The sequence below is a fragment of the Clarias gariepinus genome, chromosome 13 (assembly GCF_024256425.1).
Source record: "Clarias gariepinus isolate MV-2021 ecotype Netherlands chromosome 13, CGAR_prim_01v2, whole genome shotgun sequence".
NCBI classification, from domain to species: Eukaryota; Metazoa; Chordata; class Actinopteri; order Siluriformes; family Clariidae; genus Clarias; species Clarias gariepinus.
Genome location: NC_071112.1, coordinates 13,882,987 through 13,907,521, shown reverse-complemented (window position 1 = coordinate 13,907,521; position 24,535 = coordinate 13,882,987). Strand labels below are relative to the sequence as shown.

The 24,535-nt window shown below is 39.0% G+C and overlaps 1 protein-coding gene across 3 annotated transcripts in view; it reads right to left on the bottom strand.

Annotated features, from left to right (window-relative positions):
* Positions 1-6,714: 6,714 nt before the first annotated feature.
* The window catches only part of runx2a (RUNX family transcription factor 2a), a 41,163-nt gene continuing 23,342 nt past the window's right edge, over positions 6,715-24,535 (bottom strand). For 2 of the 3 annotated variants that reach the window (XM_053509498.1, XM_053509499.1), the window contains 4 exons: positions 23,710-23,814; positions 14,398-14,574; positions 13,701-13,862; positions 6,715-10,207 (listed from right to left, as the gene is read on the bottom strand). In XM_053509498.1, the coding sequence (XP_053365473.1) occupies positions 9,720-10,207; positions 13,701-13,862; positions 14,398-14,574; positions 23,710-23,814 (932 nt within the window). In that variant the 3' untranslated portion in view covers positions 6,715-9,719. The remainder of the gene's footprint in view (positions 10,208-13,700; positions 13,863-14,397; positions 14,575-23,709; positions 23,815-24,535) is intronic. The other variant, XM_053509500.1, reaches the window with a different exon arrangement.

Genomic DNA, 24,535 nt, shown 5'->3' with positions numbered 1-24,535 from the left:
ACATGTCAGCGTGAGCATTTTGACTGGTGTGTGACTATGCAGCCTCATACACAAAAAACTGTGCACTCTGTGTTCTGATACCTTTATATCATAGCATTAACTTTTCCCAGAAATTTGTGATGTAAAATATCAATTGTACCATCTGTGTTACTTCTCGAAACACTGGAAACCACTGAAATAAATAAATAAATAAATCAGCATTGTCTGTCTGCATCCCATGGGAGTTCAGTCCCTTTACTTTCAACTAAACGCCTTGTGAACATTTGACATGCATTCCTAAAAAAAATAATTTAAAAAAGTGTCCCTGTTTCTATTTATATTGGTATCTTTTTGGAACATGCTGTCTCTTCATTCTGATGTAATGAATTAATATTCATTTGCTTCCCTATAGCAGGTGGTCAGAAGGAATTGTCTCACTCACTTACTCATCACCTATACCGCTTTATCCTGTATACATGGTGGACCTGGAGCTTATATCAGGGGACTTTGAGACTTAGGGCCTCATTCTGATTCTGTTCTACTCAGGAAAAAGTCTTCTTCATGTAAAATGTGTTGATATGTAAATCACGACGATTCAATAAATATGCACATTAATCTTACATATACGTCATCTGTTGACATCAAGCCTTTTTTAAAGCATGCTTTAAATATTTTTTTCCTAAAAAAAAAAAAAGGTAACACTTTTGTCGGAAGTGGCCTACTGTATGTGGAACCCTCCTTTTGTTTCGTATTGATCTATTAGACAGATGTTTATAAGAACTTGAACCCATGAATGTCTTTGATGTGTTGATGGTTTTTTTTTAAATGTTTTTTTGTTTTTATATAATTATGCCAGGGTTCTTTATAACAGTATGAAGTTTGCTTTTTTTGCGTTTTTGAACATGGCCACACGGGGGCAGCATTTCTTGCTATTGTCCTGCAAACTCATGAGAAGAATGTCACAGATTTGACCTACTGTACGTGACCTGTTCAGGGCCAAGCATATTTCTGCCAACTTTTATTTACCCATATGTTTTCGAATGTCTCCAAGAAGCAGCTTTTTTAATTCACTTGGCCCTATTTCTGAACCAAACCAAAACCTGAAATGAAATACGGAGATGCTGGCACAGGCTTGCAGTTTTCTTAATTCACTGTCATTACAGACATACTTCTTCATTCCTCATTAAATGTGCAATCTGCTCTCTATTCATAACTTTCTCCAGGCTCGTGTTTGGCTCTGCTGTGCATATTCTATGTCTGTGCCGCCCTCTTCCTCCTCCATCTCCTCCTCCTCCTCCTCTTTCTCCCCCAGCTCCCAGGAGCTTCACACTTCATTTGTCCGGATCTCCCTCCCGGTGGCAGCAAATATTTCACCGACACTGGCCGCTTGGCTGACGGTGTAAATCAGGGTTGTGTGTGTATGGCCGAGACAGCGCAGGGACACCGTGTGGCTCTGTTTTCACATGGCAAGCACAGGCGTCTGGGCTGCTCTCGGTGGCAAGGTGCCATAGTTAAACTAGTGGATTTGGGCTTGCTTCTAAAATGATTCTGGGGCCATCGGGTTGTTTTTAGGTCTGTGAGAAATGATCAGGTGACATGCAGTAAAACCGGAGCGCTCGTAATTCACGCGCAAAGAAATATGGGAAATGACGCGTAAATCAGACTTGCTAAAATAAAGCCGGAGACGTGAGAAAGAAACACAGAGGTTCTGTTGGTTTGGATCGCGCCGCTCACGGCAGCAGGGAGAATTCAAATCGGATTCATCAATCATATAGACTTTTTTCACTTTCTGCAGTCGTGACCTGTGTATGCCCTTTTCAAAATCCTCATCACGTCTTCCTCTGGCCATGTCATTTACAGCACAGCACATCTCCACGATTGTGAACCATGATGATGTGCCATCAGAAATCTAACGGCTATAAGTAGGTGAAACATCACATGACATCTATCTGGTGATTTGATAATTCATTTTTTTTTTTTTTAGATTAATCTATAGAGAACTGTGCATTATAGCCTATAGTATCCAGTAGTAGAACTCAGGGCATTTGTGAGGTGATGCAAGTTCAGGTTTGTTATTATACAAGGGTTGAATCAAGAATAATAATAAAAATGAGGCATAATCTTTTAGTACCTGATACAGGCCATTTAAAATAACTCTGCTCTATACAAAGTTACCACTCAACCTTCACTAGTAATCCATCTGCGCCATCATTGAACCCAACTCTTGTATCCTCTTTGAAAATCCCTTTTGTCGCAGTTGATGGTTCCCCACTGCGTTACAGAATGTTTACAGACACTATTGGAAAATGCAATGTGCACAGATGGATGAAGAAGTTTAAAGAAGTGGAAACTAGCACTGAAGACAAAACACACAGTGGGAGATCATCAACTGTAACAAATCTTCAAAGAGGTTTTTAGAGTTGCGTTTCTTCCATGGCGCAAATGCATCGCTTGTGCTGGAGACAATGTTATGTAGTCCCTTTGTACAGTATACAGAAACTGTTACTTTACTACAATTGTTTTAGTAATTGTTGGTAGTTACATCTATCAGAAATTTGAATGAGCTACAGTCTGGTCCATAAATTTTATTTTCCTTTTTTTTTTGTCATTTTGCCTCTCTTTACCACCACATTGAATTTGAAATAAAACACTCCAGACTTTCAGCTATAATTCAAGGGGTTTGACAAAAGTGTGGCATGAACCATTTAGAAATTACAGCAGTTTTTATACATACACCTTCATTAATAACGGAACTAATGGCTGACTAGCTGTTACATCAAGCAGTTGTCTTCTCATTACTCCATGACTAATCATGAACATAAAAGCACCTGGAGGTGGTTCTCAGTGTTATTGTACACTTGCTTTTGGTAGCTGTTCACACGAGCTCTCAACATGAGGTCCAAAGTGGTGTCTATGCAAGTAAAGTTGGCCATCATTAGGCTGAAAAAACATCATAAATCCATCAGAGAGACAGCAAAACCACTGGGTGCGGCTAATACAACAGTTTTGAAGATTCTTAAAAAGAAAGAATAAACGGGCAAGCTCAGAAACGGCAAAAGATCCTGAAGACCACAGAAGACAACCAAAGTGGAACACCACAGAATTCTGTCCAGAATTGAAGAAGAACCATTTCACAATATCTAGCCAAGTCAAGAACATGCTTCAGGAGTTAGTCATGTCATTGTCAATGTCTACAGTCAAGAGACAGCTTTATGAAGTAAATACAGATGCTTCACAACAAGGTGTAAAAACCACTGGTAATGCTCAGGAAGAGAAAGACCAGATTAAACTTTCCCAGAAATCTTTGCCAGATTCTTTGGACTGATGAAACCAAAATTAACTTGTACCATAATGATAGGAAGAGAAAAGTATGGAGAAAGAAAGGAACTGCTCATGATCCAAAGCATACCACATCATCTGTCAAACGTGGTGGAAGTGGTGTTATGGCATAAACGTGTCTGGCTGCCAGTGGAACCGGGTCGCTGGTGTTTATTGATGAGCTGACTGCTGATAAAAGTAGCAGGATGAATTCTAAAGTGTATAGAGCTCAGATTCAGCCAAATGCTGCAAATCTGATAGGACACCGCTTTATACTGCAGATGGATAATGACCCAAAACGTACAGCAAAAGCTACCCAAGGCAAAGAAATATGATATTTCTCACTGGCCAAGTCAGTCACCTGATCTTAACCTAATAGAGCAAGCTTTTTACTAAATGAAGACAATACCGAAAAAGAAAAAGACACACAAACAAGCCGCAGCTGATGGCAGCTGCAGTAAAGGCCTGGCAAAACATCTTGAAGGAAGAAACTCAGAATTTGGGATATGAGGCATTGCCTGCGAAGCATTTTTATCTAAGGAATTAAAGGCAAGCCTTATGTTTGTAATTATGTCAGTTTGTTCTGTTATTTATGACTTCTCTCCAAAATAAGTGTATTCATGAAAATGGCTGTAATTTTAAAAAGGTTATTATCACACTTTTGCCAAATCTATTGACTTAAAGCTGAAAGTGTTGATTTCGCTCCCATCTTAGGGGTTTCATTTCAAATTCATCATGCTGGTACACTGTACAAAGAGCAAATGGCAAAAAAACGTTTGTTTGAAAAATTTATGGACCCGACTGTGTATCAGTTAACAAAAAAAAAGTATATCCACAATTTTGCATTACTTCCTGCACAGCTTTCAAATATCACACAACATTAACACAAGTCAAGCACTGAATCAATACAATCATTTAATACTTGTACAACGCATAAACATTCCAACATCCTGATGTGATCCAAGTGTAAGCCATTGTTTTTGGTATAAAGTATTGAATGACATGCCAACAATCTATGTTTAACAGTATATATTTTATTTAAAGTGAAAGTTTTTTATCTAATGAAAACTGCATGTCTCTTAAGCTTGTCATTGCTGTTAACCAAACAAAAATACAAATGCAAAATACAAAATGAATTTTTTTTAATTTTTTTTTAGTTTGCTGAGGTCAAAACAAAAACAATTATCAAACAGCAATGAAAGCAAAAATTATTATTATTATTATTAGTAGTAGTAGTAGAAGTAGTTATTAGTAGTAAGATGGACCAGAGTCACTTTTAGAATCTATAGGTGCTTCAGTTGTCCTACTTGGAAACCCTTAATGATTCCATAAACAATCTTTCCCCTCTTTCCAATATTCCAAATCTCTTTTATGATTGTTAAGAGGCATTTTTTTAAATGCAAAATATATATATATATAGCAGCTGCTAAAAAGCACTGAAACACAGGAAACATCAATATTCCACTAACTAGTTAAAGTTTACATTGATTTAGGGATGTAATGAAAGCCTCTTCACTGAGCAGCTCGTACTCCTATGAATGAGTGTTTTGCTAATTAAATACCCAGTACTTTCCTTCTGCTGCAAGAACCCATGGAGATGATATACACTTCTGAGTCATTAGGGAAAGCTGACCACTTTTATGAATAGACGGCACTGGACAAAGTTTTCAGTTGTTTCAGGGTCATATTTCTCACTGTCTATAGTAGCCTTTTTCACACAGAACCTAACTTGCGGAAGTCACATTGTACATTATGCATTTTCCTGTTGATGACAATTCTTTACCTCAAACAAGACCTTTTAATCAATTTGTTTTGTATTTAATTATTTTTGCATCATGAATAAAATAATGCATGAACTGGTTAGTCTCTGTTCAGTGTTTTAAACCATCTAAGTAGCAGACAAAACACATACAGAACCCACCCCACCCCGGCATGTCATTGAGAAATAACCTGGCCATAAATGCATCAAAAGTATTTGCACATAACACTAGAAAAGCCCATTGATTATTTTTTTTTTTTTTTTTTTTTTTACTAATGTAATCAAACCCAAACATTGTGCCGAGCTGAACTTTAGGATGTTTGTATTCGCTGATATGATTGTTTAAAGCGCAGCGTTTGGGCAAGCAGTCAGCGATGTGTTTAAAGATCACACTGCCTTAACTGATTCTTTACATGGGACAAATCAGTTTGCATTACATCACATGACGTACAATGGGACATTTGTACTTTGTGTCCGGTATGTTTTGAAAGTCTTTGGCAGAAATCCTATAAATGGTAAAAAAAAAAAAAAAAAGCCTGGCAGATTGACAGGAAATCTTAAAGAATCTTATGAAGATTTGAATCTGCACTCAGTATTAGCAAGACATATCCAGATAAGCCTCCTTCAATAAATAGACTCTGCGAATATCAACATAACCATCATCTCATTTTACCAAATTTAATTTTGAGTAAGCACTTGGCTATGTGAGACCCAGACATTTGGGGCCTGATCTCAGATTGGCATCAGAGATGTGTTAAAAAAAAAAAAAAAGATTCAGGTTTGACATGTCAGACTAGAAATGTTAATGTAAAATACAGATCTGTTGCACCTACGGTCCTTATAAAGAGGTATTGCGAAATGTATACAGCAGAGCCTCAGTATCTGCAGAATGCCACAGAATTCAATAAAGCCGATAGCTATAAAATGTCACCTGCCAATACTACCAGTGCAGACGGAACTAATTATGCCTCAAGAGACACAGTAGGCCTGAAATAATAATGCTGTGTGATGCACGGAACACATCTTTGCCTTTTTCAGACTGTCCGTGCATGAAGGTGTTATTCTAACTGTCACTAATGATGATGTATGAGACACAGCTTGAACTGAAGACTGCAGTCTGCACCCAGATTTCGCCTTCTTCACTGATCGTGCAGGGGCTTTCCAGAGCAGTAATAGCTGGAGAATACAGACTGGTGGTGCTCAAGGCCATGTTATTATAACTGTCACTCAGTAACAGGAAGTTACAATACGTTTTTGCACTTCCCTTAACCAATTCAGCGGTTGCAATTTTTTTTTCTAAGAAAGCACCTGCTGTACAATCATATTTACCTAGGGTGGAGTTTTAGATAAATACATTATATATATATATAATAAAAAGCATTGGAATGTTGTAACCTTTCGCAGCCGGATGTCCAGAGAGAGCTGATTGGCCGAGCTCTCTAAGAGGGGAGGGACAAGTGGTACTTAGCGCTCCCACATTAATCATGGCTCTACAGCCAATCAGGAGCGTCTGTGAGCTCGCGCAAGCGTAAAGAGTGGACAGCGCTGCCCTTCGAGTGTGTTACTCATCTGTTACTCATATGTCATTCATCATCTACTATATAATGCTTTTCACCTTAGAATATAAATGTAGACCAGGCAAGTTTTTTTTTTTTTTTTTAACAAAATCTTTCTCTTTATTTTCCAAGACCAATGATACAATCATTAGAAATGTTTAACACAATCTCACAATCGATTTTTTTTTTATTTTTTTTTACAGGACCTGCAAGTCCTACAGAAACTGCTGGAAGTTTCACAAATAAATGAGGCCAACAGATGAAAAGGTGTGAAACTGGAAACCAGGGTGACTGATTGACTAGACATAAAAATCTGTACAGTATGTGCATGGAAAGCAATTGTAAAATGAAACAATGTTTTGCAGCAGTTTACAAAAAAAGTCTATGAAAGTTATTCAAAACAATGCATATTTACTGTATGTATAAAAGGGTTCATTTCCAGAACGTTACTAGCAAAACACTGGATTTGATAGACATTCTAACATACAGTATCGTGCCAAATTCTGCGTTTGCTACGTTCAACAGGCTAATCTGAATCTACTGGCTGGGACTTATTCCTTTTTCTCAGCACGCAGGCCTCTCCTTTGCTAGGTCTCTTAATCAGAGAGGAAAAATTCATTTTTGGTTAGTTATGAAACACAAGTGACCCCCGAAGACCTCAAAGCTGTGAACGCCGCCAATCAGTCAACTCCAAGTGTGCTGGATTTCACTCGGAGATGAAAAAAACCTGGAACCGACTCCAGCAGTGGATTTGCTGACCACAGCTTTTGATTAACATTACTCGCTAGGCCATTCATAAAGCTCGGGGCTCTGACACAAGCCACACATTTGTCAGCTATTTGATGCAAGCCCAAACTCGCTTGCGAGACTTTGCAATATCACTAAAACCTATAATTCAGACAGAACAAGTCAACGTTTTGGTATTATTCATTACTGGCATAAAGCAGTTATCAGAAAAAATTTAATCATTGTAACAGTGCAGAGGTTCTTTAAGTCTTTTGCAGTATTGTAAACATGTTCGCTCTTCACACAGCCAAAAGACGACAGTCTTTAAAGAAAACAAGGAATCCGATTGAAAAGCAGATGCTGGAAAACTGTACGATCACTTTGAGCCAGAGTGATATTTTTGTGCTCTTACTAACAGTCAGTCCAGTTTATTCCCAAGTTCAAACCCTGATTAATATTGTAGCAGTACTGTAACACACCCACACATACAAGAGGATCAAATATTGCTTAGTTGCGTTATTGGAGTGAGCTGATCTGTGTGTGTTTTTTCATATTACTTGTAAACTCAATCTAGCTCGAGTTCTGTACCTACTCAAAGTGATGACTTTTGTGATTGGCTGTTTAGCTGTTCCCTTTTCCCCATGGCATCGGTGGTTTATTCAAAACCAAGCAAAGACAAAAAGAAAATAAAAGAAGTGCTTTGATCCAGATGAAACCAAAAAAACATTACATTGGTTTCCCAGGGTGCTGCCCGCAGCCTCTTAAGTTACAATTTACAAATGAAGTATCACGTGTTGTTTGAAGCGAAAAACACACGCACACACATATTCAAAGACCGTGATTAAATCTCGTAAAAAAAAAAAAAAAAAAAAAAAAAATTTTTGAAGATCATGGTTCACACCAAGCAATAAATAACTTTAGAATTACAAATAGAAACAAAAACACTAACAGTATGAAGTATGTAATTTAGGTAAAAGTGGCGATTGTCTGTATGCTGGAATATCTTTGAAATTTGCATTATGAAATATAATAAGTTAAATTCTAACGTATTCTAGTAAATTACCTGCAATATCTGATGTACATTTTTTCCACTTGTGATGAAATGAAATTTTTGGGATGTATACCTGCACAAAAGCAAAATGCGATCCTTTTGATATTTTTCTAAAAAAAGATTTTTAGACATATTTTTGCATAGTGTTCACCTGACCTCATAGATGCACAGTTAATGGTCCAGTTAAGTATTAAAGGCCGATTCCTCATATTGATTGTGTATATCGTACATCTGTTGAGAGCTGACGATCTTAACAATGTATTGTGATTGTTAGGGTGCTGTAAACTAAAGAAATATAGGCAGCCTGAACACAGTTTCTTGTGAACATGAAAAAGAGTGAGACAACCGGTGCATGCTATTGGTCTTGCTTATAGTCACCCAATATCATTAAATAAAAGAAAAGTTGAAAAAATAAATTAACTTGATAAAACATCGGATAAACAAAGTCAGGATAAGAACTGCGAGCGGAATATGTCACATAGATGTAAATAAATGTTTCACACAATTCAAGACAATATTAACTTTGCAAGTGCCCCTCAATTTTTAAACAAACTGCCCCTCCCTCTGTATGCGGGAAGAAAGCAACAACCCAAGCACAAACAAACAAACAAACAAACAAAAACAAACAAACAAATTGATCTGAATCTGACATCTTTCCTTCATTGTTTACATATTGGATATGTGTTTGTCTTACAGTAAAGATAAAAAAAAACATTTTTAATTACTAAGGAGTAAATATATAATTAAGTTATTAATCATTCCCAAAATATTATTCAAGCGTCTTTAATTTTGTCCCTCTAACCACTTTGCATAATTTACGGTTTATATGGCTTATATTGCTTCTTAGTACCATATCTGCTACAATTTTATACATAAATTAAGAAGATCTGAGGGCATGTACATAATCAGGTACCGTCTAATATATTTGACTTTTCACTCATAAATTAAACAACAACAACAAAAAAGATGTTCAGTGTAAAAAAAAAAAATCTAAAATACACTGAGTTAGTATGAAAACAGTCTCAGTCAATAGTCTGGGAAAATGCATATCTAATACAATAAAAGTTCTTCTACTGGTTCAGTTCAGCAACAGAGCTCCTGTAAGGCTCTCGCTGCTTGTGCAGTGGAACATCAGATAGCTCACAATAATGCCTGGACTAATGTAAATTAAAGTACTAAAGTTCCACTGCTTTCTGAACTCAAGATTCAAAATTTGTAGCATTTGTGCTTAGAAACCAATTCCTTAAGGGCCATTACCACCTAGATTTGCGTAGCTTGTGAGCATTGCTACTTTGACCTGTGTAACCCCTTCAATTATGGCTGCCCCTTTTTAATATGGCCTCCACACGGACTCGTCCATCCGCCCACTAGAATTGAGAGCAGTGGGCGAGCTGCTGTGGCTGCCGTCGGCCTCGGTGCCTTCAGTCTGAGCTGTCAGGTTGGGGTTGATGCCCGTTGATGCGCTGGTGCACGGTGGCAGCATCCTCGTCGGAGAGCGGTCCCCTCCCGGCACCATGGAGAATTGATATGAGCCAGAAGAAGCGCCATAGTAAAGATACGGCGTGCTGCTGGTCTGGAAAGGCCCACTCTGGTTCTGAGTGGAACCAGGGTATGGAGGTGGCAGGTAGGTGTGGTAGTGGGTGGTGCCGGACATGCCTAGAGACATGCCCGATGTCACAGGGGTTGGTGTGTAAGTGAATGTGGCAGGGTAGTGCATCCTGGGACTTGAGAATCGTGTCTCGGTAAGAGAGGACAGGCTGGGAAACTGGCGCTCGAACTGGCGTGGGTCGGCTGCAAAGGGGCTCAGATCTGACGTACCTGAAACACAGGAAATAAATAAGAGTTATAATAATAGTAATAGTATCAATAACAGTGTGTTGAGTTACAAGATACAGAAGCATTAAAACACAGATATAGGAATTCTCGATTCTAATCATGCTGTGTTTCACACATTAGAAACACAGCTGCTCTCTAAGTCTGCCGATTGTCTAATTCTGATTTGAATAGAAATCTTGGCATGTTGGTCAGCATGTGGTTGTAAAAATCACTGGCACAGCAAACCGTATGAGAAACCAGGGTTACTTTACACAAAAGAAAGCAGAGCAAAAAAGTGTCTTTTTATTTTATGAGGGACATTATGCAGGTATCAGGGCTGGTAATGTGCATTTATGGTTTATTACTGTTTAACATAGTTTAGCTTCTCTTTAAATTGACCTCAGTTGTCAGCTAATGTTCCTTATGTTTGGTAGTAAATGTATAGGTTTTTTTAAATAAATCTTTTTGTTATCGGTTTTGTAGTTTTGCAGAATTGCGACTTATTATTATAATAATATATTATATTATAATATTTTTATAATGATATAGCTGCTATTCTGAGGCATTTGTCACATTAGCTTTAGTTAACCTTACACTATTTGAGATGAATGTACAACAAAATGATAATATAAATAGTAATGTAAATATAAACACATTTTTGTAAAATTTAAATAAATGAAAAGATTTTTTAAATTAAGCTTTATTTGTCCTGATCTTCTTTTTTTATTCTTTATTTGTCCTGAGGCTTTGCCCATGTTTGCATGTTTTTGCGCAGTCAGGCTCAATGACAATATGGGCAATATGGGTATTTCATTTGCTTGCATCTTTTGCGATATGCAGGAATATATAACATTTGTAACAAGCACAAAAAACAGTTTGCAGAAAAGCAACACCAAGAGTTTTTTAACCTAGGAAAGAGATCACCGAAAGAATCGCCACATAGATCTGCATTGGATTACATGTGATTTATGTCCTGTGGTGAGGGCAGTGATGTATAAAATAAGTTTTAAAAAACAGCTAATGTGGCATCCATACTTCCTACAGTATGTCTATGTTGTAAGTACATTCATACAAAAGGGGGCGCTGTGATAACTTTCAATCCACGCACTGTAAATGTTTATCAAACTCTCGCCAAACGGTGGCTGTTTTATTCCGGAGGGATGAGATCCAAATTTCTTAATTCCAAATGTCAAAGCAAACATGGTACGTAAGCTACCTAATGGATAATAATCAGTCATTATGAGTTAAAAAAAAGTTGAAAAACTTGTACACAGATAAGTACGCACTTTATCTTTTAGCTTTCCAACCACTTTCAAACCACACATCACAGCTCTCAAGTACACGCTGTTACACTGTCATGTTGAAATGGGATAGTAATCAATCTCATTAACACCTCATTTTTTATTTATGCACTATTGTACAGAGCAGATATCTCACTCATATCTTCTATCATTAATGCGAGGTTGTTTCATGTATGTATGTATGTATGTATGTATGTATGTATATATATATATATATATATATATCAAAGCAGGATAAGTGCAGGATAAAGCAGGAACCCATATGGAAGCAGTTTGAGGGGAAAACAGTTTCCATGGGATGCATAATGAGCAGCCTCAGATGTGGCTGCACGTCTGCGATTAGCCAGAGAGAAGGGGCAGATCTGCTCTTTCAGGCCCTCGTTTGGCTTTTCTAAAAATTACAAACCACTAATGGTCTGTGGCTACCAAAGTGCCGGGCCAAAAGAGTGCAAATGGCGAATAAGACTTCCTTAAACCTCTTCCTTCTCATCACCAAATTCAACCATATACTACGCTGGACCTTCTTCTTCTCTCACCCCTCACTCTCACTCATCATCCAATCATCTCATCTCATCTTTCATCTGTTTTCTTTATCAGTTCCCCTGCTGACCGCTGTATAACCCTGATGCTTGGTCGCAGCTCAGTGCAGTTCAGCTTCATTGTCAGTTTCCTGGTGGAAATCTGCGAGCCTGCTTTAGTGTACACGCCTCTGAGTGATGAAGCGGCACACTTAAGAGAACATGTGCGGCCAATTATAGGCACATCGGGTGCTCACGTTATCAGCTTGCTGCTTTTTTCGAATCCAACAGGAAATAGTTACAGGACAATGCCACAAAGAAGGGAACCCACAGAACAAAACATCTCATGCATCATCATCGGGATGTAAAAAGAAATGAATTATTGAGACAAACTATACTTGAACTTTAATTCTAACCTCAAACTATAACTCAGTAACTACTTATGTAGCGGGGATTCAGAATAAATGGAGTAATGTTATCTGAACCCCGCAATAAAAAAACGTCCTAGTGTTTTTAAACTGCAAAACAATGATGAATTAATTAGAATTTATTCTTAGGTTAGAGATGGACAATTTGTATGCTCACTAATATTGACAGCTTATCAATATTAAATCTAACTTGTTTTAGGGTTAAATTAATACCTTAGTTTAGTTCAGTAAAAAAAAGTCTGGAAACCACACTGTTTCTGTTATAGATAAGACATTTCCGATACATTTATCCCTGCAGTCTTGACTTTATCTTATCAGCTCCTTGATCTACTCTGAGACTGAAGAACTGGAGGTTGAAAACAATACTAAGATGAGATGAGGCAGTACGGCAGCTGCTGATATGAGACGTCCCTTCCCGACACAGGGGCGTTCATGGTCTATCAAAGAAAGAATAGAGGGCATTAGGACCAAGAGGTGCATGTGTCTCTTTGAGGAAAGAACAAAGGCTGACATTGCCGAGATGAAAAGGGGGTGAAATCTAAACTAATCAAACCCAACAAGGCAGCTGGCCAGGGTTCAAAAAGCAGGCAGTGAACAACCACGCCGAGTCATTTCAACTTTCACGTTTGCCCTGCGCTCAAAGAACACAGTTAGGGTGGAGAGCCGGAGGGGAAAGAAGTTCAAAAACGATCTGGCAATGAGTCAAACAGGTGTACTGAAGAAGGAACTTCATGTTTGTTTCTAGCAGGGTGTATAACATTTTCTCTTGTTCAATTAATAAAGGCATAGGCATAACAGATCTTTCCCACTCAGAGTTGAGCCTTTTTACAGCCTCTGCATATTGTGCTGGATGAATCAGTAACTCTATTCTTTTTTTTATTGTTCCTTTTCAAGCTTGTTCAAAAGAACTTCTTCACAAGTTCAAAGACTCAAGTGGAAGCGATGCGGCAAGAAGAGATTCTGTTATGTTCTATATTATAAACGTGACATCGCTAAGAAGTTATCTCCCAGTGGGCACGTTTTATACATGCAGTTGCTGCTTAGAAGGTTGGAATATTCTGCTTTGATTTAACTTCAGACAGAAAGGAGATAAAATCTTTGATAAAACCTCTAAAGGCATCAATTAAGTAAGAAAATACTCAAGATAAAGAAGATGCACAGACAAACTAGAATGGCTTTCTTTTTCGCATCCTGGTAAAAGTAGAAGTTTAGACTGAAGGTGCGATGTGGGTAGTGTGATGTTTAGTACCTGAGAGACGTCTGGGTACATCACTGATGGCGGGCAGGCCCGTGGCTCGGGTGGAAGAGAGTGGAGTGGTGGAGTGGATGGAAGGAGAAGTCATCTGGCTCAGATAGGGCGTGTATGGCTGCTCGTATGACCACGGTGGAGACGACTGAGACTGCCGTGGGTCTGCAAACACAATGGAGCGGGAAAAGAAATAAACTGACTATCTCCCGTCATCAATATAACTTTATGACATCGTTGTGTGCTGATAATTTCATGTCTGAAGGTGATTTGAAGTCTTTGCATTTAATCTCATAGTCATTTTAGTGATGGTTTTATTGATAAGCCCAAGGGAACTGGCTATATTAGTGACGCAATTTCAGCGAAGGATTTCATAATGATATATTACAAACACAATATGCTGGAAACCATTATTACTCTCGCAGTGTGCAGTGGGGATCTGCACTATTACAACAAATGGCAACAATATGAAGAGCAAGGCAAGAATGTGTTGCTGTTTGCTTTCCACATTCATTTGGTAAACACGGTGTCTGAGCGTCTAGAGGAAATGCAATGGCAAACATTTGCTTTTCGTTCCGAACTTCGGCAAGCATGGAAGGAAGCAGTTATGTACTGTGATGAAATGAAATGTTCAAACACGTTCGATTTAACTCATTTGATGCTTATATAAAATGGTAGTTCTGTGTGCCTGCTCGCATACCTGAGATCTGTGTCTGTCCCTGTGGGCTGAAGGAGTTTCCTGCAGTATTGAGAGACGGCCGGGGGCTCTGTGTGGGCACGGCGACCCTCATGGTGCTGTGGCGCAGGCGCTCTAGTTCACTCAGGCGCTCGGAGAACAACCCTGATTTTGGAGGGTCCTCCAACTTCTGCCTATGTCCTAAAACAGCGAGCAGACCCAAGGTGTTAATTTACCATAATCAGAGGTGGAGGTTACTGAGAACATGTCAGCTTTTTACGGTTGCCGAATATCTATTACATTAAAGCATTTAAGGCAGCGACAATGCTGCAAAATGATATCGTGGCTACATTTTTTTGGAGCCATGTTCTTGTGGCTTAACACAACATACTGTAGTAATGCTCGACCAGAACGCTCGAACGAGTTAAACTGTTCAGTGACTGAGTTTTCCCTTTATCAGAAATGTGAATATACTAGGTATGTGTCAGGGGACGAAAACGACGTTCAAGAACAGAGTCATCATTTCATAAAGAGAAACAGTCAAGTCATAAGCACTTCCTCTTGGCCCAGATCACTCATGGCTTCACTACTGAGTATACATGAGGGTATTAATGCAACATATGAGAGCATATATCATGTCTGTAAAAACGGCACACTAAAGCAGTCTCACTGGAGCCCAACCTTTCTGTCAATACTGGAATAGAATATAGCTTAAAGAGAGACTTCTAAAGCCTTTTTTTCTCCCTTTAGTCAGAATGTCCCTGTCTGTCTAGCCCCGCTCGGCTCCGCTGAATGGCTCTAAAGTAAATACCAAACAGAAGAAAAGAGAAACTTCTGCCGAAGTTTGGCAGCGCTCCAGCTGGCTTGAAGAGCCCCAGCAACCTCCAACCCTGCAAAACCTGATTGTGTTCTGAAGTTAAGCTGAGCAAACAGCACTTTGTAAGAAGGAGTCCTCGTCCAGAGGTTAATGTCTGCCGCACGTAAGGATCTTAGGCGCGAGTAATCCCTAGGAGCATTCGGCGTGTGTGTGTGTAAGCACTGAGGGAAACATAAGAAATATGTGCCCTCTCTGCCGCCGCTGCTGCTGGAAGAGGCAGGCAGTTTAATTTCATTTAACCGGGCTGATTTGGTGAATGAATACACCTCTGTGTCTATATGGAACCAAGCTTGTCACAAATTACACGAAGGCTTACAAGCGACGTGAAATATTATCTGCCAATATACGCACCATATTGAATTTTATTAGAGGCATAAAATCACTGAGGGTGTCATACTTCTTGTTCCATAAATATCAAGGCTGGATGCATCAGACAAACCTGCCAGTGTGTTAGTGAATAGGACAGTTATTCCTTACCACCATCAGCCAGCTCCTAATGTAACCGTATGGCAATGCCAAATCATGTACACCAAGTAATTCTCTCCTGAAAACTGTAATGTATAAAGAATAAGAGTATTCATAATACTGCTTAACTCTCAAGCTATTAAAACTATCCTATTAACTAGAAATCTGCATTCATCGAACCTTATGTCACTGCATGTTGTCAGGTGATGATTGTCACTTTGCAACGCGTGAAGGCCTCGGAGAACACTGTTCCGTTTGACTAGACATACACTGGTCACCTTAATAACAAGAATGCCTGTGCTCATTTAGGCAATTATGCAATCAGCCAATCATGGGGCAGCCAACATTAGAATGGGGGAAAATTATGATCTCAGGGACTTTCGGAAACATATGCAACAATATCTAAATATTACACATTATGGAGCAAAATAATTGTAAATAATAATAATAAAAATAATAATAATAATAATAAACTGCTTAAGGCCAGATTGTCTTAGTCAAGAACAGGAATCTATCGCTACAGTGGACACAAGCACAATACAGAAAAAAACATTGCTTAATCTTATAATATTTTCCCGCATTTTGAATGCATGCTGGCTGATTATGTAACCGCTGAACGAGCAGGTGTACAGGTGTTTTTAATAAAGTGGGCAATGACTGTGTACTTTAATATACCTACAATAGAAATAAAGCTTCCTACTCTTCTCCTATATTGCATATTTTATATAGTACACAAATTTCTATATAAAAAGGAAAGGGAAATCTTTTAAATCCCTGAAACACCTTTCTATTTTGACCTTAAACTGCTATACAGAGTAAAATCCTCTCTAATTTAAAGCTTGTAAATGTGAACAGACCATACGTCAGACTAAATCCTCCAGAAGCTGAAGAAAATAAAGCAATAATGTGAATGATTCAGCTCCAACAAAGGAAATTCCATAATGCTCACATCCTCCTCGAGAAATAAAAGGTTTACGCTAGGCTCGTAATTAAATCCAGCAGGTCGATGGTTAGAGCCATAATTAAGCACACAAGCAATACCAAACAACAGATTGTATCCTGAATGATTATCTTGTGCAAGTTGTACGTGCCCTGACATCGCTAATGAGGCTGTAAAGCAATTCTCTACCAGAAAGAAAAATTTTAAAAAGACTTATTTGAAGCACACGCTGACTAGAAACCCTTGGCACAAGGAAAGCCGTGAAGGCATGGACAGTAAACAATACGGACAGGGCCGGATTTTATAGAAAAGTTGCCCGTCTGCATGGGAAATCATCATCTGATAGCGTTTGAACCTACGAAAACACCCTTAACTCGTTTAACACCAGAGCACTCATCAACATCAAATATCAGCGCCGGCCGTCAGGGTACATCAATCATCCAGTGGCGACGCAGGGAATAAAACGGATGGAAGAAGAAAGGGAAACATACATCCGTCTAGATTTCATTTCTTTAATTGCTGTGCTGTAGGGAGGGCTGACTCCTCTGAAGAGCAAAACAATGGATTATTTCATATGGCAGCTCTGTGTGAGGAGCCTGTGAAATTAGCAAGTAGGGGAAAAAACAGCAGCGAAAGACGGGACAAGGCCAAACGCCTGTCTGCTCGTAGGATCAGAGAGGAGGGCAGTGGGTGGGAGGGAGTGAGAGTGAGCGAGAGCGAGCGAGAAAGAGAAAAGAGAGAACAAGGCAGCCAAGCAGTGCTGGAGTTCTGCCAGTCGCTTGTGTGGTCTGTGTGTTCCAGGATTCAGGAAGCGAAGCACGCCAAGAAAGGGCACAAATACTACCAGAGCATTATAAATCAACAGGCTGGCTTCAGCAGGCAGACACCATGCAACTTCATAACAAAAACAATTTGTTTAAAAAAAGTGTAAAAATGGTTAAAAATTACGCAATTCACTCGATGGCCGATGGAGACATAAAAAATGGGACGGATTAAGGATTACCTTGCATATATTACAGTAAACGGTACTGCTAGAAAATTGGCTAAGCACTCCAAATGAAGATGAATGTACCCAGAGAGTTGGATGCTGTCGGAGAAATTGCTTGCCATAGTCCCTGAAACCTCTTTAAACATGTCTGTGCAGGGAAACGGTTATGGTAATATGAACACACCGTTCCGTTCTCACATTGTGCCGACTGAGTCGGCGAATTTCACAGAGGAGAAGGGTGGGGGGAGGGGTGGGGGTTTAATACACTGGAGATGTGTGAAGGGGAAAAAAACACTAGCAAATTTTACACAACCGGATAGCTCCATCCAAGCTGTCAGCTTGCTGTCGTTCATACGAGTTCCAAAGTTTTCGTCTTGGCCAACAGCAACAAGTAACATCTTAAGTTCACTTCACAATTGGAAATGTGCTTACAGAAAGTACATCAAGATTATTTCACATGCAAGTCACCCCGGAATAGGTCGATTTTCAATGGGCCGTGCAGCCTTTTGTCTGAGACGACTACTGCGAATGTTTTGTTGTGGGAGCCTACCTGTCGAGACATGCTCTAAACGTTCAAAGCCTCGAGGAACTTCACTTCTAGCTCTGGTTATTTGAGTGGCTCCACACAAACCACAACATAAACAGTTCGACATTAGTAGCAATATTATTTGTCAGTGCTAATGCTGACATCACTCTGTGTCGGTACTGTAGCAAGCAAGGACACCGTGCACCACAAATGAGTATGACCATAAACTTAAAAGTACAATACAATTACATGTAATAGTAAATAATTTGTAGTGTTCGAAGGAAGCATGATGAGGAAGAAAAGCAAAAAGGATGACGAAAAGAGAACAAGATGAACCAATCTAAGAGAAGCATGTACGTACGTCATTTGCCATCTCTCTGAAACCGACAAACATGGAGGTAAATCTTTGAAGTCTTTCTGGCTACCGCTTTAATGGAGTCATCAATGACACAATAGCTCTTTTCCATCCGTCTGCATGGCAGTCAAAACACACGGGCTCATGGAGAAGCTCAGAAAATACAGAACCTTTTCATAAAACAGACAGTGTGTTTTCCATCTCGCTAAAATAATACACCGTTAATACACACACCAGACCTGCTTTCTGCTGTAAATGACTCTGTTGGCTCGACAGATTTTACACAAATTCGTCTTTCAAACCTGGAGAGACCAAACATTTTGGCTGAGCTGGAATATTATCTCAGTGATATAGACGGCAGAGATGGAGCAGTAACATCTAGAAGAAATGAGTCTGGTTGACTGAATGAAGATGAAAAGCGAAAGAGGTCTCAAATGAAAAGTCATGACTTCTCATACACACCGAATCATTTAGGTGATAAACAATCGTAATTAGCTTGTTCTAACTGAAGCATACAACTCAAACTTGAACCGTAAAACGATTCCTCATCACTTCTTAAAACTTCTTCTTTTTTTTTTTTAGTAATCCGTAATCAAATTTATACTTTACTAAGGACATCCAGCTGTAACTAAACCAAACATACAGTGCATGATTATTTCTGCAATCATGGACATTCTTGTTCAGAACCCAAATGAACAACAGCAACATTCCACAAACTGTTTAAAAATGAACTCCATATGCCTGACACTAATAGTATCTTCAGTGAGCTTATAGTGTAAATGTCCCAACTTTCAAGTGCAAACCTTCTTCCCCCCACCACAGAAACATATTTCATTTCACACATAACGTTGACTTGTATTGATTTTGGACTTGAGCACTGTCACGTCTTTATCCTCACCCCAGTTAAAACAGATTATCTGATGTATTACCAGGGAATCAGAAACAAATATGCGTCTAGTCCTTAAGAATGCTTGTACTCCGGTGGTCTGCAGGCCCTGGTGTCAGGCATGGTGGAGGGAGTTAACACAGAGCCCTCTATTAAAGATATGACCAGCCCCTCCCAATCCATTAGGTGAAATTACTCTTAATAACCACCGCTACACCAGTCCTGCTACATAATTACTGTGCTGTTGAGTTCACACTCAGATGAAGCCTTGTGCGCAATAAAATACCACAACTGATTTTTTTTATTTTTATTATTTCTTTTCTTTTTTTTTATAGCTCAGCATAAGAAAATAGGTTTTGTAACAGACCGAGATCAGTAAATGATAAATGATTATTAGCTAAGCCTCATTTACAGCTACATACAGTAGGTGTCAGTTCATTTTGGCGTTTCAGTCTGAAAGGTATTCACTATTTTCTTGTTTTCAGGCCAATTCACATGCAACTTTTGTAAATTAAGAAACTCTACTGATTCCACCAAACGTGATTAGATTCATCAACTCTATTTTATTTAAAAACAATTAGAATGCCTTAAAAGTAGGGATAAGCAAGATGATCACATAACTATAATAACATAAATATTGTGATCATTTTAAACTTTCTAAAATACAGTGAATAATGTCAATGTTTTTTAATCACAATTAAAACCTCTTTGTGTTAAATTTATACTGGTAAAAACTTCTCTAAAGGACTTCCCCAAATATTTCTCAGGCATGTTTTTTGCTGTTATAAATAATAGTCTCTGTATCCATGGTTACCTTCTGGTTAGCTGCTATGAAGGCTTTTTTTTCATTTGGGTCAAATTGTTGACGAATGAATACAATTCAATATAACTACATTTATTTTTAAGATAGATGTATCTGCATAAACGTATGTATACTGTTCTCTAAGTAAAAATTAACTTGTTAATTTCATTATTTGTTTCCTTATTCCCACTGTAATCTTGCCTCCTTGTGGCTGGTTGAAAGCTGTGGAACAAATCAAATGGATAACTCCAGCTTCTGGACTCATATAACTGGAAGGTTCACTAGATTTATCAGTAATTAAACGCTCTCCGATGACCAAATCAACAAATCGACACAGGTATTATACTGCTCTTTCTCACAGTATGTCAAGCAAAACAGTGCTTTCATCTGTAATGTTAACAAAATGCTGCTGTTTGCAACCATAAGTGCCTGGTGAATTCTCTCAGTATGTCTAGGAATGTTTATGAGTCTGTCACTCATGCTAACTTTGTGTGTGATATACAGTACATGGGAGAATGCATAAACATGCAGACAGAGGCAGCTTCACTACACGCCCACAGGAGGTTGCACAACTCAAGATGTCTCTGCATGTGTCATTTCCTGCCTGGCCACCTGCCTGATGCTTAGCAAGAGCCCATGGATGGGAAAGAACAAGAAAGAGAAAATAAAGAGTGAATAAGAGAAGCAGAGAGTAAATGGTAGAAAGTAAAAAAAAAAAAAAAAAAAAACTCTTGCTAAATAAAAGGTGTATTAGAGAAGCTTTTTATATTTGTTTGTATGCAAAAATTGAGAAATGTGGGTCGATTAGTATTTAATTATATACTGAACCGTGTTTATTCATAATCAGTACATCATGATCAAAACTGATTTCCTGAATCATTTGAAAGTTTCATAGCAGGAGTTAAATGATTGTGCAGTTTATCTTAGGAAGAGTTATTTATGATCAAGTGTACTTTATCTTTAAGAAAGATACTGTTCAAAGGGACAGGCTAAATCTGACACACTTTCATATTTGTCATGCTGTATTACTCACATGAAAAAAAAAAAACTGAAACCAAACTTACTGAAGTTTTTAAACTCGCTTTTCAGTAGTAACCGCACTTCCCCGTCAAGGCTGCGACGGATCTGGAGACTACTCGAGGAACACCGAGTGTGAGGAGGGATTACAAGCTGAATGGTGTGTAGGCAATGAAGTACGCACACCCACACACTTAGTCCTACTTAATGGCAATTTATCTTTGCCAATCTGTTTATCAGCATGTTTTAGGAGGTGGGAGGAAACCAGAGAACCCTGAGAAAACCCATGTAAACACATGCCCTTAAACATTCAAAGACAGAAACCTGAGCTTATGAACTGGGGAGCCTGGAGCTGTAATGCAGCAATGCTACCATCTGCTCATAGATGTAAAGTATTAACTTAAATAAAACTAACCTATCTAGATGGTCCCATTTAAACCCTTAATCTATCACTGTAACCGCACTATTTCTTTCTCTCTATCTCTCTCCCTCTCTCTCACACACACACACACACACACACACAAACGAACACTTCACTAAACCCCTATTGTTTACATCAACAGAGGCCAGACGTCGACTTCTGTTTGCCTTGAGAACAAAACTGCAACAAAATGGATATGAATCAGGGGTGTGTGAGATTAAAGGCTGTCAAATCAGTGATGCCACAGGGTATTTTTAATCCCTTGATGAATAATGATCCAACACGGATATGAAGAGCTTCAAACGTCTTCTGCCAGATGTGTTAATCGAAAGGAACAGGAGAAGAAAAAAAATACGCTCTGTTTGTGAAGTGATAGTATTGAGTTTGCAGCCAAAAATAGTTCGCTGTCCAAAATATATCTATGTATGTAAGAATAAAACTGCGGTAGGAACAGCTGTGTGCCAGGCTGCTTGGCTCACATATTGCTATTTCTCCTTTTTAAAGACAAACACACTATTATGGGTGCACAGCACACAGTGTACCGCCTAACGGGTGATGGCAGAAGTACGGAGCGTTTGTGACAGCAGACAAGCAGATGGTTAGGGAAGAGGACAGCATTGAAACAGACTTAAAGAGAAGTGTTATGCTTATAAATGAATGCAAATGGATTATCTGCAGCGAGTAAAAAAGGAAGTGCACAATCTAACACAATCGCTTACCAAAAAGGCCGTGATGTCAGAGGGTGGTTGCTAAGGACCTCTGATTTGTAAACAGGAATGTTATTCAAATTATTGTAACGGTCAAGCCACATCATAAAACTAGAGTTATAGGGGGGGAAAAAATGATGCACAAATGATGACAGGAGATATTTACATTCTGTCGATCTGGATTAACAGGCCCAGCAATCCGTGCCTGATTATATGATCAGCCTTGCCACAAAAAGGTTGTGTTTTGCAGACTTTTGACCATAATGTCAATCTGTAACAGACTATAACCTAAACACTCACTCAACCATGTGAGGCTCTTGTTCTTTTGTGTGCCACATGAAAGTCATTCATGACAGCTTGTGTGTATTTACAGCTTCGGGGGCCTTGTGTGAAAATTGAAATTTAGCAGCCCTTTTTTCCCGTTTTTTTTTCTTCAGGTAAAAAGAAGAATAGTGTTCTGTGGTAAAGCATGAAGCACATAAACCCTCTTTGCTTTGTGCAAGTCAAGACACTAACTCTGCTGAAAGCTCCATTTTCAAAGCTGGACAGTAACTGAAGCGTTTTTGCCAGAGAGTGTTCCTCGTTCTAGACGGTAATTACACGGGATTCAAACTGTGTCAAGTGACCCGTGCTGGGCATAAAATAAGAAATAAACTTTAAATGATTTTTTTAGATTGTTTTAGAAAGAACAGCGAGTCTGACTTAAGTTTTCAATTTACATTAACATGCTCCTTTTTTCAATCACTAGCAACCTTGAATTTGTAGCCAAAATTTACTTTCACATAGATTCCAGACAACACTAATATATATATATGTATATATATATATATATATGTGTGTGTGTGTGTGTGTGTGCGTGTGTGTGTGTGTGTAAGGGTGAGTGTGTGCGTGCGTACGTCGGCGTGTGCGCATGCATGCTAAAGAGGGCTTCGGGTTAAAGGTTGAGCGGCTGGCACTACACATCGAAGGATGCAGACAAGAGGCAGATACAGTAAACATTTGCGTAAGGCGAACGGCTCCACAGCACGTGTTTGTGTTTGCCTCTCACTTAGCATGCCTGTTGCTGCTCAAAGGCTGCCTTTGTGCTTTCAGGCATGCTGGATCCATTTTTTAAAACAGTGCCCTAACACGATCCATGCATCCATTCATCCATCATCTTTCTCCCGCCAGCCCACAGACTCTGGCCCTACTTCCCACCTCTGGGCTGAAAAAAAGGGGCAAAATGCCAGCTGGGGCGACACGTGGTCGAACCGCACCATTCATCTCTGCGAGTGGTTTTACATGCATGCATGCACCTCTTTGTGCGCTTCTAATCGTTATCACATGACGGTTGATATTTGGGGGTTACTCACTCCTTGGTTCTCGTGGTCCGTCCACTGTGACCTTTATGGCTCGATGGTAAGTGGCCACTTGAGGAGGGTTGGTGAATACTGTGATTGTCAGAGTGAAGCTCTTCCCTGCAAGACACAAAAAGTTTCATAGCCCGTTAATACCCAGCACAATGTGCCACATTCACTGCACGCTGCTCATTTGCATTTTCTTTGCTGCTGGTGATGACGGTGATTGTGGGATTTTAACTGCCATGGGAGTACATAACGTTTGAAACGCTGAGGAAACAATAGACAGCAATGTCGGAAGAAAAAGAAACGAAATGTGCATTTTAATTCAGCTGTGTCAGCTTCTACTGAAGATAGCACACTAAATAAACAATAAGGCAGTCGCTTCATATACATTTGGAACGTCTAGGCAGTCGTATATACGTCTGGTCATTACATATACGAAGTCACTTTATTCCTGTGGATGACAATTAAAAAATATATTTTTTTATTTTATAACCTGCTACCCAGCATAAGTCATCCTCCATTACTCTTAGACTGATGCTGTAAAAATGTGCTGAAGGCATTTAATGTAAAGGCAAAAACAAAGACAGCCCCATAGTGCCTCTTTTATCCTCACATGACCTTTCATCTAATGAAGAGTGTTTCAGCGCTTCAATCCATTGAACATCTACTTTCCAGAAATTTTAAAGTTACAATCCTCAGGCAATTGCGAAATAACCACTCTAGCGACCAGATAGAAAGAAAAAAAAAATAACTGTCTTTTACATCCGATGAGCTGTGTGGATGTTGTCACGCAGCAGAAATATTAATAGATGTCACTCTGTGAGCACAACACAGG